The sequence below is a fragment of the Lissotriton vulgaris genome, chromosome 1_1 (assembly GCF_964263255.1).
Source record: "Lissotriton vulgaris chromosome 1_1, aLisVul1.2, whole genome shotgun sequence".
NCBI classification, from domain to species: domain Eukaryota; kingdom Metazoa; phylum Chordata; class Amphibia; order Caudata; family Salamandridae; genus Lissotriton; species Lissotriton vulgaris.
The window spans coordinates 947693944-947709665 of NC_141685.1; the positions used below are offsets into that span (position 1 = coordinate 947693944).

The 15722-nt window shown below is 45.2% G+C and overlaps 1 protein-coding gene across 1 annotated transcript in view; it reads left to right on the forward strand.

Annotated features, from left to right (window-relative positions):
- LOC147748251 (uncharacterized) overlaps positions 1–14870 on the forward strand; it is a 106199-nt gene extending 91329 nt beyond the window's left edge. Inside the window, exon 5 of the mRNA XM_086959264.1 lies at positions 12974–14870. Within this exon, the coding sequence (XP_086815390.1) occupies positions 12974–13252 (279 nt within the window). The 3' untranslated portion in view covers positions 13253–14870. The remainder of the gene's footprint in view (positions 1–12973) is intronic.
- The last annotated feature ends 852 nt before the right edge of the window (positions 14871–15722 follow it).

Sequence of the window (15722 nt, forward strand, 5' to 3'; positions counted from 1 at the left end):
TCAAGAGATCAGGGCTAGATCCAACACCGTTTTTTAGCTCACTGCACCATCCCAGTTTCAGAACCTGGCTGTATGCAAATTAGTCTGTTCCTGTCCCAGTGCATGATGGGAACAGGGCAAACCAAACTACAAAAGCCAATTCTTACACTGGGAAGGAAACAAGCTCCCGGGGACCGGTTTCTGGCATTACAGCCGTCTTCGGCCCGGTTTGCTTGAATCCTGATGGTGCAATGAGCAAGGGTCTCACATCGGAGAATACCCTTCCACGCTTAGGGTGGACAAAAATATTTAAATCCCCCGGTAGCTTGTCTCCTTTCTGGTGAAGAATTGGCTTGGTAGTTTAGTCTGCCCTGTTCCCATGATGCACTGGGCCAGGGACAGACTGATTTGCATATAGCCAGGTTCTGAACTGGGATGGGGCAGTGAGATAAATAACGGTGATGGATCAAGCCCTGATCTTTGGACTGGGTAAGAGTGGTCTGTTTAACTCAGACACTCTGTTCATCACCATTCCCCTTTTTGTAAATCGTTTTTGGCCACTATAGGTGTTGCAGGGTATACTCAGACATGAGTCCCTTTCTCACTGCTCCATCAGGATTCAAGCAAGCCGGGCCGAAGAAGGCTGAAATGCCAGAAACCGGTCCCCGGTAGCTTGTCTCCTTTCTGGTGAAGAATTGGCTTGGTAGTTTAGTCTGCCCTGTTCCCATGATGCACTGGGCCAGGGACAGACTGATTTGCATATAGCCAGGTTCTGAACTGGGATGGGGCAGTGAGATAAATAACGGTGATGGATCAAGCCCTGATCTTTGGACTGGGTAAGAGTGGTCTGTTTAACTCAGACACTCTGTTCATCACCACTCCCCTTTTTGTAAATCAGAGATAAGGCACAGCAGTCAGGCCAGCGCCATGTCGGACCAACCTGGTGCCGCCGCTGCAGGGGGGCAACAATAAGGAAACCCGCCAGGTGTTGCAGCAGGAGGGCCACAGCAAGGACCACCTCCAGCAAGACCACCCCCAGCCCAACAGGCAGGACCCCCAGCGCAACAGTCAGCTCATGCATAAATACAAGCATTACCACCTTTCAGCGAGCTGATTGACCCAGCGACAGCAGCTCCGAGGTGGGCAGTCTGGATTGGCCGGCTGAATAACTACTTCGTAGCGACCAGAGAAAAGGATAATGAAGGTCAAAAGGTCACTGTTGTTGCACTTCGGGGGAGATGAGATCTACAAGCTCTTTGCACATCTCCCAAACACAGGAGCAGATAATGACTATGATGCTGCCGTTAGAGCCCTAAACGCTCATTTCGACCCACAACTTAACCCGCATTACGAACGTTTCAAGTTTAGGCAGTCGAGGCAGAGAGAAGGAGAGACCATGGAGGCCATGTCATGTCAAAATATCTTTATTCGGCTTATTTAAAAACCATACAAAGAGAAGAAGGATAAAATACATTTCATATGACATTTTCCGTAATACACATGATTTAAAGTTTTTAACAACAAATTTTAAGATTGTGACAAACAGTTAAAAAAAGTTGTTTAACATAAATAACTAATCTTGACAGACAGCTTTCGCCCTTGAGGCGGCTACCAGAAATTTAGCAACGCAAAAAGTAATGTGGGGATTGGGTAGTAATTGTAAGAAGAGCAGAGCCGGTCTCACCTGGGTGAAGCCGGCTTCTTTAAGAATTGGCAACAAGAATTTTTTCCTTGGCTCTAAGTACAACCCACAAAACATAACAAAATGCATTGTATATTGCACTGAGAACTGGTCACAGCTACAGGGCGGGGCTAGTTCTGGCTTCTGCCAATTATTAAAAGAGCCTAGGTAAAAATGCAGCAAATTAAATCTAAATTTGGTTAAAAGAAACCTGTGGAGGGGGATTGTGACGAAACCAAGATATGGTGCAAGTGATGGCGAACTGACCAACAGGCAATGATCCCTCACTGCCGGTTTTGCTAGTTCACGTTCTTCACGGCATATTTCCTTCCTTCCCATGAAAGACTTTTTGACAAAGTCGAGATCTTGGATCCTAATAATCTCCGGTGAGGTAAAAAGCTCCGGGCGGCCTAAGTCTAAAAAAGCCCTGGCCAAATAGGCCAGCCAAGGAATCTTGTTGGATTTATCAAGGGACAGGACATCGGTCATGATCTTATGGTTTAATGGGAGTTCTTCATTCATCCATATTTTTAACCAAAGAATCAAAGGGGCCATACTCAACTTATCTGAAAGAAACTGTAGGCCAACTTCTTTATGTATAGAATACGTTGGGGTCGACTGGGGTACAGAGTAGGGTTCTGATAAATCCATTCTCCGCTCTCTGAATTGGTTCCACATTTACATATCCCCACAATGCGGAGCCATATAATGCAATGGCCACAGATTTGCTATTGTAAAGAGACCATGGAGGCATTCCATGCACGCCTGAGGGAATTAATAAGCACCTGCACGGAGGACGACCAAGCGAAGGAAGTCACTGCGCAACTAATTCAATGATGTCGAAATAAACCGCTGAGGACGCTGATACTGCGTCAACCCCGTATCACACTAGAAAAAATATTACTCCTTGCAAGGTCACATGAGCTATCAGATGTTCGCTCGACAGCAATGGAAGCTGCCCTTAACCCCAACGCCGACACTGGAGCCACGATAAAGACCGAAAGAGTGGATGCCCTTCGCAGCTCTAGCCGCGGACGGGGTCGGTGGCCGACCAGAACACCGCGAGGAACATCGTGTGAGTTCTGTGGTCGCGAGGAACATGCCCCGTGCGAGGAAAGACCTGCTCGAAATGTGGGACACCAAACCACTTCGCAAGCGTATGCAGAGGCGGTTTCCGAGGGAGAAATCAGTCCGGAAGGAAGACCTAGATGAGACACAATCGTCACGACCAACAAAGACCCAGCAAAGACGCTATGAACGCCTTGACGATTCTTCGACCGAAGAAGACGATGAGTGCTACTGCGTATCCTTCACAAACGATCTAAAAAAAAAGACGGCCACAGCCCAAATGTCAAATTCAAATAGATGGATCATCAGTGACCGGAGTGAAAGATACAGGCGCCACCGTCATTGTGATGGGCATTCAACACTACAAAGCACTGAACCCTAAACCGCGATTGGTGCCATCCACCGAATCCTGACATATGGCAGTCAAGAGCCGCTGCCTCTGCGAGGAAAGATGCTAGTACTAGTCAAATCTGAAGACCGAGAGGTAATGACGACGTTCCACGTCGTCGACAAAGAAGCTGACCTCCTTGTCGGGAGTCACACAGCAGAGGACCTCAAACTCATTGCATTCGCTAATGCCGTAAAATCACTCCAAACTGAGGACATATTACAACTGTTCCTGTCCCTCTTAAACGGCCTAGGAACGATTAAGAGACCACCTGTAAGACTACATATTGACAAAGCTATTCAACCAATTGCATTGAGACAACGGAGGATTCCAATCCACCTGCGGACGGCGGTAGAACAAGAACTCGCTGAGTTAGAAAAACAAGGTGATATTGAGAAGGTAACTGGCCCAACACCGTGGGTGTCTCCCATGGTAATTGCGGAGAAGCCCTGACAGCTCGGCAAGATAAGGATCTGCATTGATATGCGCATGCCCAACAAAGCAATAAAAAGGGAGAGACACATCACACCCACAGTGGATGATATCTTGGCAGATTTGAATGGAGCCCAATGGTTTTCAAAATTAGATCTGAACGCTGGATATCACCAGTTGAGATTGGCCGAAGAAAGTAGATGTATCACTACGTTCTCGACCCACCTGGGACTCAGAAGATTCAAGAGGCTGAATTTCGGCATCTCCTCGGCTGCTGAAATATTCCAAAATACCATCAAAGAAATATTCTCAGGGCTGCAAGGAGTATTAAACGTCAGCGATGACATCTTAATACACTCCAAGACGAGCGAAGAACACCATCGAAGACTGAGGGCCACACTCAAAAGATTAGCGGAACACGGAGTGACCCTGCACAAAGACAAGTGTAAGTTTTTCCAAAAGTCAATAGAGTTTTTCGGATACGTATTCGGCGCTGAAGGAGTCAAGGTGGACCCCAGGAAGTCTCAAGCCATCAAACATGCCCCGGCACCAACGACAGCCTCTGAAGTAAGAAGTTTCTTAGGCATGGCTCAATACTGTTCATGATTCATCCAGAACCTGGCCACCATTGCTGAACCACTGCGGAATCTGACAAAGAAGGAAAGTCCATGCAAATGGGCCCAGGAAGAGGAAGAAGCGTTCAACAAAGTCAAGGAGGCGTTATTGGATGGAACCACCATGGCCTATTTTGACACCGCAAGGCACACCAAAATAGTAGTAGACGCCAGCCCAGTCGGTCTAGGTGCTTTACTGTCACAAGAAACAGAACCGGGAGTGTGGGCCCCCCTGGCATTTGCAAGTAAGGCACTCACAGCGACAGAGGCGAGATTCTCAAATTGAGCAAGAAGCACTAGCGGTCAAGTGGGCTTGCAACCACTTTCACCTATACATCACTGGACACCCTTTCCGAATGGTCACGGATCATCAGCCGTTAATACCCCTGTTCATGGGCACTGCACCTCACCCGCCGCCTAGAATAGAGCGCTGGGCAATCCAAATACAACAGTATCAGATGGATCTTGTGTACAAGCCTGAATCGAAGAATCCTGCCGATTTTCTGTCTCACTACCCAGCCATAGAGGAAGCACTGATAACTGAGCAGGACAAACAAACAGAAGAATTTGTAAACATGATATCCCAGTGAGCATGCCCTCAAGCACTGTCCACACCCATGATCATAGCCCAGTATGACACCGACCCAATCATCCAAAGAGTCGCAGAGGCGATACAAGCTGGATCCTGAGAAGGATTTCTACACAATACCCAAGACTGAAGTAAGACAGACCGACTACGCTTAGGGAAATCCTGGAAGGTACACAATGAACTCAGCATCGCAGAGAATGGACTCACGCTGAGAGGACCTCGAGTCGTGATTCCGTTAACGCTACAGGCCCAGGCAACAGCGCTCGCACATGCGGGACACCAGGGACCCCGGAGGATGAAGGCCAGAATGAGGGAGAAGGTGTGGTTCCCTGACCTTGAGAAGGAAGTCGATACCCTGGTACATAACTGCTGAGCGTGCCAGCTGACAAGTGCCCCTGAATCCCCGGCGCCCATTGCAACAGAGGAACCTGCGCCAGCCCCGTGGTCATGGGTCAGTTTAGACTTTGGTAGTTTTCCCGACGGGAGAGTCACAGTGGTGCTCATAGACAGCTGCACCAAATATCCTATTGTGGAGGTACATTAGTCCACCAGCTTTGTGAACATCCAGCCCATCCTGAATAAGTCATTTGCCATGTTCGGCATCCCCCAGATGCTCAAAACAGACAATGGCCCTCCGTTCCAAGGAAACTATTTCAAAGATTTCCTGCAAGGACTAGGAGTGAAGCATCACCGCATCACGCCGCAATGGCCCCAGGCCAACGGGGAGGCCGAAAGGTTCATGAGAACCATCAACAAAGTTTTGCGGATAGCCACAGTGGAAGGAACAGACCCCGAAGAGGCTCTCCAGCACTTCCTAAGAGAATACCGGAGTACTCCTCACAGCACGACTCAACGGTCACCTTGGTCTCTCATGCTGGCGGGGCCACGGAGGGACTTGCTCCCCATGACGGAAGGTTGGAGGCCTGAACCCTATTACCCGGAGGCCACCCAGGAACGGCAGAGGAGGAACAATGATAAAGCAAGTCGGAGAAGGAGGGCTCATGATCGAGGATTGGCACCAGGAGATTCCGTGCTCATCCGAACCAGAAGGCCAGGCAGAAAATTCCGCACTCCATACGAGCCAGAACCGTGGGTAATCAAAACGACATATGGTACCGTGCAGCGCAATGGGGAAGAGATAACAAGAAACATATTGTGGTTCAAACGGATACCGTCTGATTCCAACGGTTGAGAGCAAGCCAACGAAACACCTGCAAGTGAACCAACTGAAAATGAATCAATACCAGCATCCTGAACCACCTACAGATATGCCTGGATTAATGTCACGATCTCCCCCACGAGACTGTACAAACCGTACATCCAGCAGAGGAAGACAACGTTATGATCTCAGACCGAACCCAAGACCCAGCCAGTGGTTGGCAGACTTTGCATGTTAGGTCATCATTTTGGACTTACGTCAAAAGACTAACTTGGGAAGGGATGTAGCGCTCTAGTGTTTCCGAGGGTCTCGGATGAGCCCCGGAAACACTACCACACTTTGTATCACCTTCTAGCCAGGTGCTATAAATAAATGGGCCGGGGTCGCTCGTGACTTCCGGTCCCACCAGTGAGCTGAGGTGTGCGAGTGTTTCATTATGCACTGCTGCTAATTGCCCCTGTTTGTTGAGGCCTTTATGTTTCCCATGCTGAGTACCACAGAGAAGTGACTGAGCTGCCCTGTGCCCCTACAATTTACATTGTTGTAATTTCATTCCACCACTTCCACTAGACACAGTTCCATGCATTTGCCACTTTTTCTCCGAAAACATAACTTCTACTGTAACCCCATAGTCTCTGGTCTCTGGGTCAAATTGGAATCCCAGAGTAGATTTCAAAAAATGTATTACAGGTGAGTAAGTGGTCCTTTCACCAGCCCCCTACCCACCCTAGCTCTGCTCTCAGACTTTGTATCTGAGAAGCATTACACAAGGGGAGGTTTTAGAGCAGCACACCCAACATGATCAATTGTTCTCGTCTTTTTAAAGCCTGCTGGCCGCCTGCATCACATATAATGAATACATGAATAAGGCTACAGCGGGAGAGAAGGAACGGTCAGTGAAATGATGGATGAGCGTGGACGCCGTGGCATCACACTCAGTGACTGTGGACATGCAGGGACCCCAGGTCATGAGAAGGGTCTGGTGACCTAGCACAATCCTCGCTGCAAAGGCACATCACACATGTGTCAGAAGCAGGGCAGATGTGCCGCAGTCGGCTGATCAAACTCTCCTAAGATCCACGTGCCCTATTAAGAACATATACCCCCCTTAATTAGAAAATAAATACAGAAAACAAATTCTATGTTGCAGGTTGCTGGCCTTTCTCTGTTTGCTTCTTTCAGACTTGACAAAGTTTCAATGACCATGTTAAGACACTGCATAAATAAACACAAAAACCCAACCACGAAGTGCCCGATTCATTGTGATTGACCCCAAGATGTGGTGATGCATGAAAGTAGGTTGCTTGGAGGTGTAGAGGGAAACTCGTGCACATGAGGTGTGAGACGTGGAAAGTGTTGTGTGGAATGACCAGTCAGTACATCTAGGAACCTTACCTTTTTTTTGTTGCAGATGTATATAGCGCGAACTCAACCCGAAGGTATTGGAGTCCTTTACATGAGCACCAGTTACCTTACTCGAGGACGCATTCATTTTTGTTAGGCCCTGTGAGATTAAGTGATTCGTCCAGAATCACAGGATGCCGAGACTCGAACCTGGTTCCCCAAGCTTCATAGTCGGCAACTCTGGCAGTTACACCACATCCTTTTCTTAAATACACAAACATTCCAAGAACAGGAACACAGCTTCCATAACGTAACCCTTCAATAGATTGAGGAACACGAGAAAAGCATCTCTGGCAGGCAGTGGGGGCTGTAAACTTTACCCCATTGCACTAAGGCCTGACCCAGGGGAAGGCAAGAGTCGAGGCATTCATTCATCGAGGCGTTGATTCCTCGAAACAGATTTCCTGTGAACCGCCTCTGGGCACACACCACTGTCCGGTTTAAAAGCTGGATGTTGTTTCCTGCTGTTAATGGCGATTGTGGTAGCAACAGATTGAAACAATTACCGATCTCTGCCTGCTATAACCGGGAGGTGTCCTTCCAGAAAACAAAATAGAGACCCTGGGATGTCTTAGCTACAGTGGTGATGTGGAACTTCCCTGTGGGCTGCTACAGTGTGTGGTGGTTTGCTCCTGCAGAGAAATTACACTTACTCTATGGGGTACTGTGGAAAACCCCAAGGCTGCGTTGGAAAGTATTTCCTCCCAAACTTGTTTATGAAAGGATCTCACATCACAACCACACCCCCTGCAGAGGGCGCTTCTTGCTTTTTATGCCTCGGGTTGTAACATGGATCTGGTATCACACTGCTATTGATGCTGTCAATCCCGAAGAAGCTGATCTGGGTGATCGATCAAGTGGCTATGAATGACGATCCCTGTTTTCTTTTTAAGGAAATGTTTCCGATGAAAGGCATGCAAAATGCTACTCCTGGGTGGGAGTGTTACAGTTACGACTCTATGCCATATGCAAGTAGAAATCGGAAAGTGGCGGCTGTTGCCATGGTAAAAAAAAAATAATGTAATGCAATATGGCGCGGAAATAGCCTTATTGCTAAAGCTGCCGACGATGGAGCTGGGTAACCGGGATTGGGCGTCGGCATCAACCCCCGTGCCTACCCAAAAAAAGCGGGGTCCCGAAAGTGAAAGAGGACCGCGCTGCAGCCGGAGCATGGGGATCTCTTGTCTTTATGGGGCTATGTGTTTCTAATTAGAAACACATGACCCCATAAAGATAAGAAAGTGCTTTGCGATCGCAGCAAAGCAGGCGACCCAGTCCAGCTCGGAGGCCAAAGGGCATCAACCAAAAACTCTCATTTCCAATGGCAGGACACCGTTTAGCACAAACGGTGGCGCCAGCCAATGGAAACGAGGTGCGGGGCTTAAAGACCTTTTCTGAAACTCCTTGTTTACAATAAATCGAGGCGAGCAGCGATTTGCGCTGCAACGCTACGCGAGACATAAAAAGGGGCGGGTTGCAGGCAGCAAATACCTTGTTCAACCGGCAGGACCAGAGGAGCTCTTCTCATTTCTTGCTCCAGTCCTAAATCTCTCCAGTGCATGTATTTTGTAGATTTTTGTTCAGTGACACCACAAATAAAAATCAGCTTTTGTAACCAGCATTGTCACCCTACAATATTCCTGGGCGGTACAATCACACTTGAAGGTGTGCAGCAAGCATGCACTCTGCCAAGTGGCCACAATCTGAGGGTACAAAAAGGAGCTTGTTAACCAGCATTAGAGAATGCAGAGACCATGTACACCGTGGAATCATCTGTAAAAATGATGCCTTCTGATACTATTGTCCAACAAGTTGTGTAATTACAAAGTCAAAAGCAGCACAAATGTGGGTACCCACAGTCAGGTAGTAAGGGTTGAATGTGGTAAGGGAAATGATTTGGTCCTTGTCAACTTTTATAATAATATCTTTGATGTAACCAGAGGAAATATTTTATTCCCTTTGGAAAAGGAAATTGTAAAGGTTTTGGGGATCTCAAATAGAAGGGCTGATATCCTATGGGCAGGGGATTTTAATCTACAGCCTTGCCATCTATCAAAAGGGAATCCATGTGGTTTTGGTATAGAGATGGTTAATCCTAGGGGGGGTGTGGATGAAAGTGAGGATTTTCTTCATTTCCCACATTGCCACTATGGCTCCATTCTAAATAAACTGTTAATTAAACTAGATTTAAACCTGTTAAATTGTAATAAAAACAGTTTGAATGTTATTTGCCTCACCTTCACAGGGAGGGATGCTGGGACCTTTATTGATCATATCTTGTATTCCAGCAACGGGGACTTCCTAAATCTATGTATTAGAGAGGAAAGTCTAAGTGATCATAATAGCATCTGCGTTACCCTACCGGGACGGGGTGCAAATATAGTGACTGGAGAAACCTGTTCCACTGACATAGCTCCGATTAGACCAAACGGTCCGAGGATTAAATGGACAGGAACCAACTCCATGGCTAAACAAAGGGAGGTTATAGATAGTTGCAAAACCGAAATCAGTTATTGCCTAAAAATTTTTATTGATCCTGATTTCCTGTTATCACAATTTATCAGGCTTAATACCATCATTGATGCTATTTTTACTAGGAAACCTTCATCTAAAAGAGTTGTAAAATTAGGCTGGTTTGACAAATCCTGTACAATAGCTCTACGGGAATTGAAGAAAGCCCTAGGCATTAAACCCCGAGACAGCAATAGAATAAAACAATTAAGGGTTAATTATAAGTTGGCAATTTCTAACAGAAAAAAGGGTTTACAAAGTGAAGCATGGGACAAGTTGAAGGAAGCAGCAGAGACCAAAAATTGCAAACTTTACTGGGAAACCATTAATAGTCCCTTTCTGAACACTGAAGGAATCCCGGAAATAACTTCGTATGTTGCTTGTGAGGAGTGGATTACCCACTTTACTAATATTTTTAACCCTGAAGGGATACCCCTAACTTCACCAGCTACTGAGCCCTCCTCCTGGATACCCTTACCCTTGGAAATAACCCTGGAAGAGGGACACAAAGGGCTTTCTAATAGCAAGGGGGGGGAAGGCCCCAGGCCCCAATGGGGTCCCCATTGATTTACTAAACGCTGAACCTAACCTGTGGGTTCCTATCCTGGTGAGGACTTTTAACTGTGCAGTAGAAGGTAATATCCCTCCCTCCTGGGGTCAATCAGTTATTATCCCCCTATTTAAAAAAGGGAGTAAATCTGAGGCTTCAAATTACTGTCCGATCTCCTTGTTGGACGCCTCAGTAAAGGTCATGAGCAGAATTCTGCTCAAAAGATTAGAAACTTGGGCTACAGATATGAATATTTTAACAAAAGTGTAATATGGCTTCAGGAAAGGTATGGGCACCCTGGAGCAATGTGTAAATTTGGACCTTATTTTAAAGAAATATGCTGTAGCAAAAAAGGGCAATCTTTTTTTATGTTTTGCTGACCTGAGCAGCGCGTTTGATTTAGTTGATCATGCCATTCTTTGGAAGGTTTTACTTGAGTCAGGGGCACCAAAGGAAATAGTTCACTTTTTGGCCAGGCTCTACGAGAGACTTTCCTGTAAAGTTCCTTATGGCACCCTAGGCGAATGTACGCCGTTTCTCAAAGTCTCACGGGGCATTCGCCAGGGATGCGTGTTGGCCCCCCTTTTATTTTCCCTTTTTATTAATTATATTGATCGCATCTTGGTTGATACCCCAGCAGATGCCCTCCTGATCGGAGGAAAACCCGTCCCAATATTACTATATGCGGACGACGCTGTTCTTTTATCTCGTACCCAGATTGGTTTACCGCGATTAATTGACAGATTTATGCTGTTTATCCAAAACAGAAGGCTCCGCGTGAATAAATCTAAGACGTATGTAATGCAGTGTGGGCAGTCTACTAACAAACTGAAGTCCAGCTTTTTCTTAGATAGCGACAAGATGACTCAGGTAAAATCATTTTTCTATCTGGGAATTACCTACGCCAATGACGGGTCATGGATACCCGAGTTTGATAATATCAGGATGAAAATGTTGCGAACCACTAGTAGTATCTTCCGCTTTGCATCCAAGCTCGGATCGAGAAGTATTTTAGATATGATTAACATATATAACATACGTTGTGTTTCCTCTGCATTGTACGGGGCGGGTGTGTGGGGTCATACTGAGGGCCCATCGTTCCAAAAGGATGAAAATAAGTTTCTAAAAAGACTGTTATGCCTCCCCCCCTCCGCCTCTGTCCAACTAATCCATGATGAGGTGGGGATCGAGTTTATTTCTGACTTAGCAGCCGTTCGGCCACTCTTATTGTGGCGTTCTATTTGGGCTAAGACAGAAACTCGATTCACTCAAGAAATTATTCTTGACTGTATAGGCCTGGATTACTCACTTCGTATTGAGTGGCTGAAATACATTCACTACTGGTATAAAACCCTATTCGAAATTGATGTTCTCCTGGACCCCGAACTGGCGGTTGCAATCCCCAAAAAAGAAATCAAACAAACATTTTTAAACTTCAAAAAGAAAGGGCGAGATAAGGTGTATGGCAAGTTAGCCACCGTGAAGTTTTATAAAGAATTAAATTTAACTCCGGGGTTTCAAGCCTACCTTTCGAATGTCTCTCGACCCTCTAATCAGTTTGTACTAACCCGAGTTAGGTTGGGTATTGCACATCACCTTGTCGCCTTCCCAGTACAGAAATTAAGATCTGAGACTCTCTGTCCATGCGACAACACCTCACGCCAAAGCTGCTGTCATTTTTTACTTTTCTGTAAATTCTATCACTTTTTAAGAAAATAAGGTACTTAAAACCTATCTTTATAAAATACAATATTCGATCATTTAAGAGTGCTCTAGAGTTATTATCTTCCCTAGAGAATGTGGATATCTGTTTTTTCGTTGCCACTTTTATTCTGAAATGTACAGCTGCCAGGAAGTGTATAGTGCTGCCATAATTATATACACTCCTGTCTGTACATATTTTCCTTTTTAACAGCATATTGTATTTAATCTCGCATTATGCCCATTGTCTGTAAATGTATGGTCCCACTACCTTTCCTTTTTGTACTGTATTTTGCTCTAGCCCTATTGAAACAATGCTTAAATGTACAGCTGCCAGGAAAAGTATTTTGTGTGATAATCATCTTTATTCCTGTCTGTACATGCATGCCCCTTTTTAGCTTTTAGCTTTTTACTCTATATTAAATTTTTTAATCATGTATTGTTGCCCAGTGTATGACTAGTATATGTTTCCTTCCTTTATGAATTATCTCTGAGATCATTTGAGTCATTATGTTTTTAGAATAATCGTGTATGCAATGAAATGTTTATATGTCTATGCTTGTGTGATTTGTATTTTCAAATCGAATAAAAGCTTATGACTTGACTTGATACCTTTACTTTAGGTTAAAAACAATCAGAACTGCAGCGCAAGTGTGAGGCTTGACAGATCTTTTGGTGATTGAGGCACTTTTAATGAGCTATTTTCCCACTCCTCCAGCAAAGTTTAATCATTGATAAGTAACTTTTTAATTAGAGTGGCCTGTACAATTTGAGGAGGAGCGCACTACATTTGGCCTGTGTACAATACTTTCTACGTACTGCTTCGTCTGGTTTTCCTATGACCAGAGATTAATTGGAATTTTGAGAATTTTCATCTGGTTTTCTCTTTCCTCACAGGGCAAGTTCATCCACAGCGGCCTATGGGCATACAGCCGACACCCCAACTACCTCGGAGAGATCTTACAGTGGACCGGGCTCTTCCTTTCAGCATCCTCGGTTATGAGTGGATTTCAGTACATAAGCATAATCTCACCACTTTTTGTTTGGTTCCTGTTGAATTACGTCAGTGGCATCCCAATTCTGGAGCGGCAAGCCTTAAAGAAATGGGGAGGAGATCCTGCATACCAGCAGTACTTAAAGAAGACCCCTGTGCTCTGGCCTTTGACTTCCCCATGATCAGGGTTTTTTAAGTAAGGTTTCCATTGTGCTTATAATCAAACAAGGGAGCAATCTTCTTTAGCACTCAAACCAGTGGTTGCATGTGCCCCAAGAAGTGATCCATCTCACCTTTGATTAAAATAGACTCGGAAAATTCAGGGTTAAAAAAATTATGAAATATTTTAGGAAATTCTGATTGAATTATATACTTTATAAAGATCATGCATATTAAAAAAGCCGGTCCCGTGACAATAGAGTGAAAACCGCACAGGGCCTCCGTGCAAGAGAATTTAGGTTAAGATGTTTCAACCTGTGATAATGTGTTTATAAGCAAGGCACTACCTCAGTTTCCAGTTTGGAAAACAATATTTCATCAGCATCCATGTTGTGGCAGTCTTGATAGCCTGCATACATGTGTATGCTTTTAATACCCTCTTCTCCCACCTCACAGCAGGGAAGATAGCCTCTCCACTGCACAGTCATTTTTAAATGTGAGAATGAAAAGTTAATTAAATGTGACAGTACGCAGATTTTTTGCTTTTTTTCTAGAAGCCCAACAAGGGACTCAAACTTTTTTCATGCTTTGACAGCAAACTGGAGTGGCTTTTAATGTTGTATGTTCCCACACTTAGACCACACTTGGCACCTACCAATAAATTACACGTGTTTCAGTTTGCTATTACACTTCAGCACTGCGCAGCAGAGCTCATTATGTCGAACCTGCGACAGCACATGCCTTCTCGAGATAATATTGTTTACAATAAAGGCTTTGGAGCCTGCCGATTGCTTACCATTTGTTGGCTTCCGTGTCACTCTTCTATGCAGCCTCCTAATTGGCTAGCGCAGGGCATGTCACTTCCATTCCTTTCTGTAGAACATGGACCAAGCACAGGTTGATTCCACTTAATTCGTGCCCATCTGCTGCTCCCCCCACCTCCATTCACTCCATCTGCCTACTCCGCCCCCGCAGCGCCCTTGTTTGTAGCATGTCTAGTCCTGCATACATCTACGCAGAGTGGATGTTAGTGTGGTTTTGTGTGTTTGCCACTGCATTTTGTTTGTGTTTGCTGTTGTGTATCTGCCCCTGAAGCATGACAATGAGTGGCACATAAAAGAAGAGGGAAACATAGCGGGAACTTCCGCAAACATTCTTTGTCGTTTAATGTTAGTATATCACGTTTGTGTGTGCTGTGAGTCACCTTAACTACAGAGCTGCAGCCTTGTTTATTCCGCAGAATACTTTGAGAGGAAGGGAGGGCCCGTGCCTCCCAGTCAGTACTGAGGCAACATCCCCACCTCATCTTCTACCTCTAGGCATCCCTCTGCTCCCAGAAATGTCAGTCTGCTGTGAGCAGTGTAACCCATTTCTGTGTATTGTTCCAGCTTGCTGGCAGTAGTGTCTTTTACACATATGCGTGTTGGTCATTGTAACTTGTGTAGTAGGATAATAAATATTAGTGAGGAATATTTGATTAAAAATAGATGCCAAATAACAGGCTGCCAGGTGTTTTATTTAAATTCAAATATATATATATATATATATATATATATATATAATATGTATATGCAGCTATAGCCTCTTTCCACTGCTTGGAGCAACTTTTAATTCATAATACATGTATCATGAAACCGTGTACTCTGGCGTTAATTCTCATTATATAGGAAAGCTGTGTGGCTAATTTTTGCCCTTTAACTAGACAAGGCACCCTTAGAAAGCATGTTAATGAATATCCTATTAAGGTGGATAACTTTGCAAATGAAACTGTAGCTCGCATGTTTGATTGTCAGGTTGTTTAAAATTAGCACCTATACTAATCAGGTATTGTACACTCTTGCATCTGTACATACAGGACTTCACATGAAGTGTAAACAAACATACATTTTATCGATTCATCTAGAATAGAGCTCAAGTTGTCTGCAATCACTTCCCTCAGTCCCCTGTCCCATGCCGGACAGTGGATGACAGACATCATGTATGTCTAATTGTGGAGCTAAATCTACATGTTGCCCCAGACCACTGTTGGGGTATGTGAACCACTTGTGCAGAGCATGGGAAAGTCGCAACCCACAGTCTCTTTTTGAGTGGATACAACCAGATTTATGAATACAGCAATGCTTGAAATGTTGACTGGTGTCTTTCTGACATGTCGGCATTTGGGAGGATTGTTAGCATCCCAGACACAATGGAGCCGGCACATGGGTGAGGTTGTCTTTATGAAGGCGACAGGTCTCACTAACTGCCTGCACTATCTCCTTACTTGGTGTCTCCACAACCTCACAGACTCCAGCAACACTCAACTCCCTGCCTGCAACACCTCTTTGTCAGCCTACATCTCCATAAGCACAGGGTGCGCCAATCTTCTCATAGACTGCACCATCGCATTGGCATCCTGCACTGCCTCACCCTTTGTCATTGCTTGCCTCCCCCTCCCATCATTGTTGCTTGCCTACACTCCCATCATTGTTGTTTGCCTACCCTCCCATCATT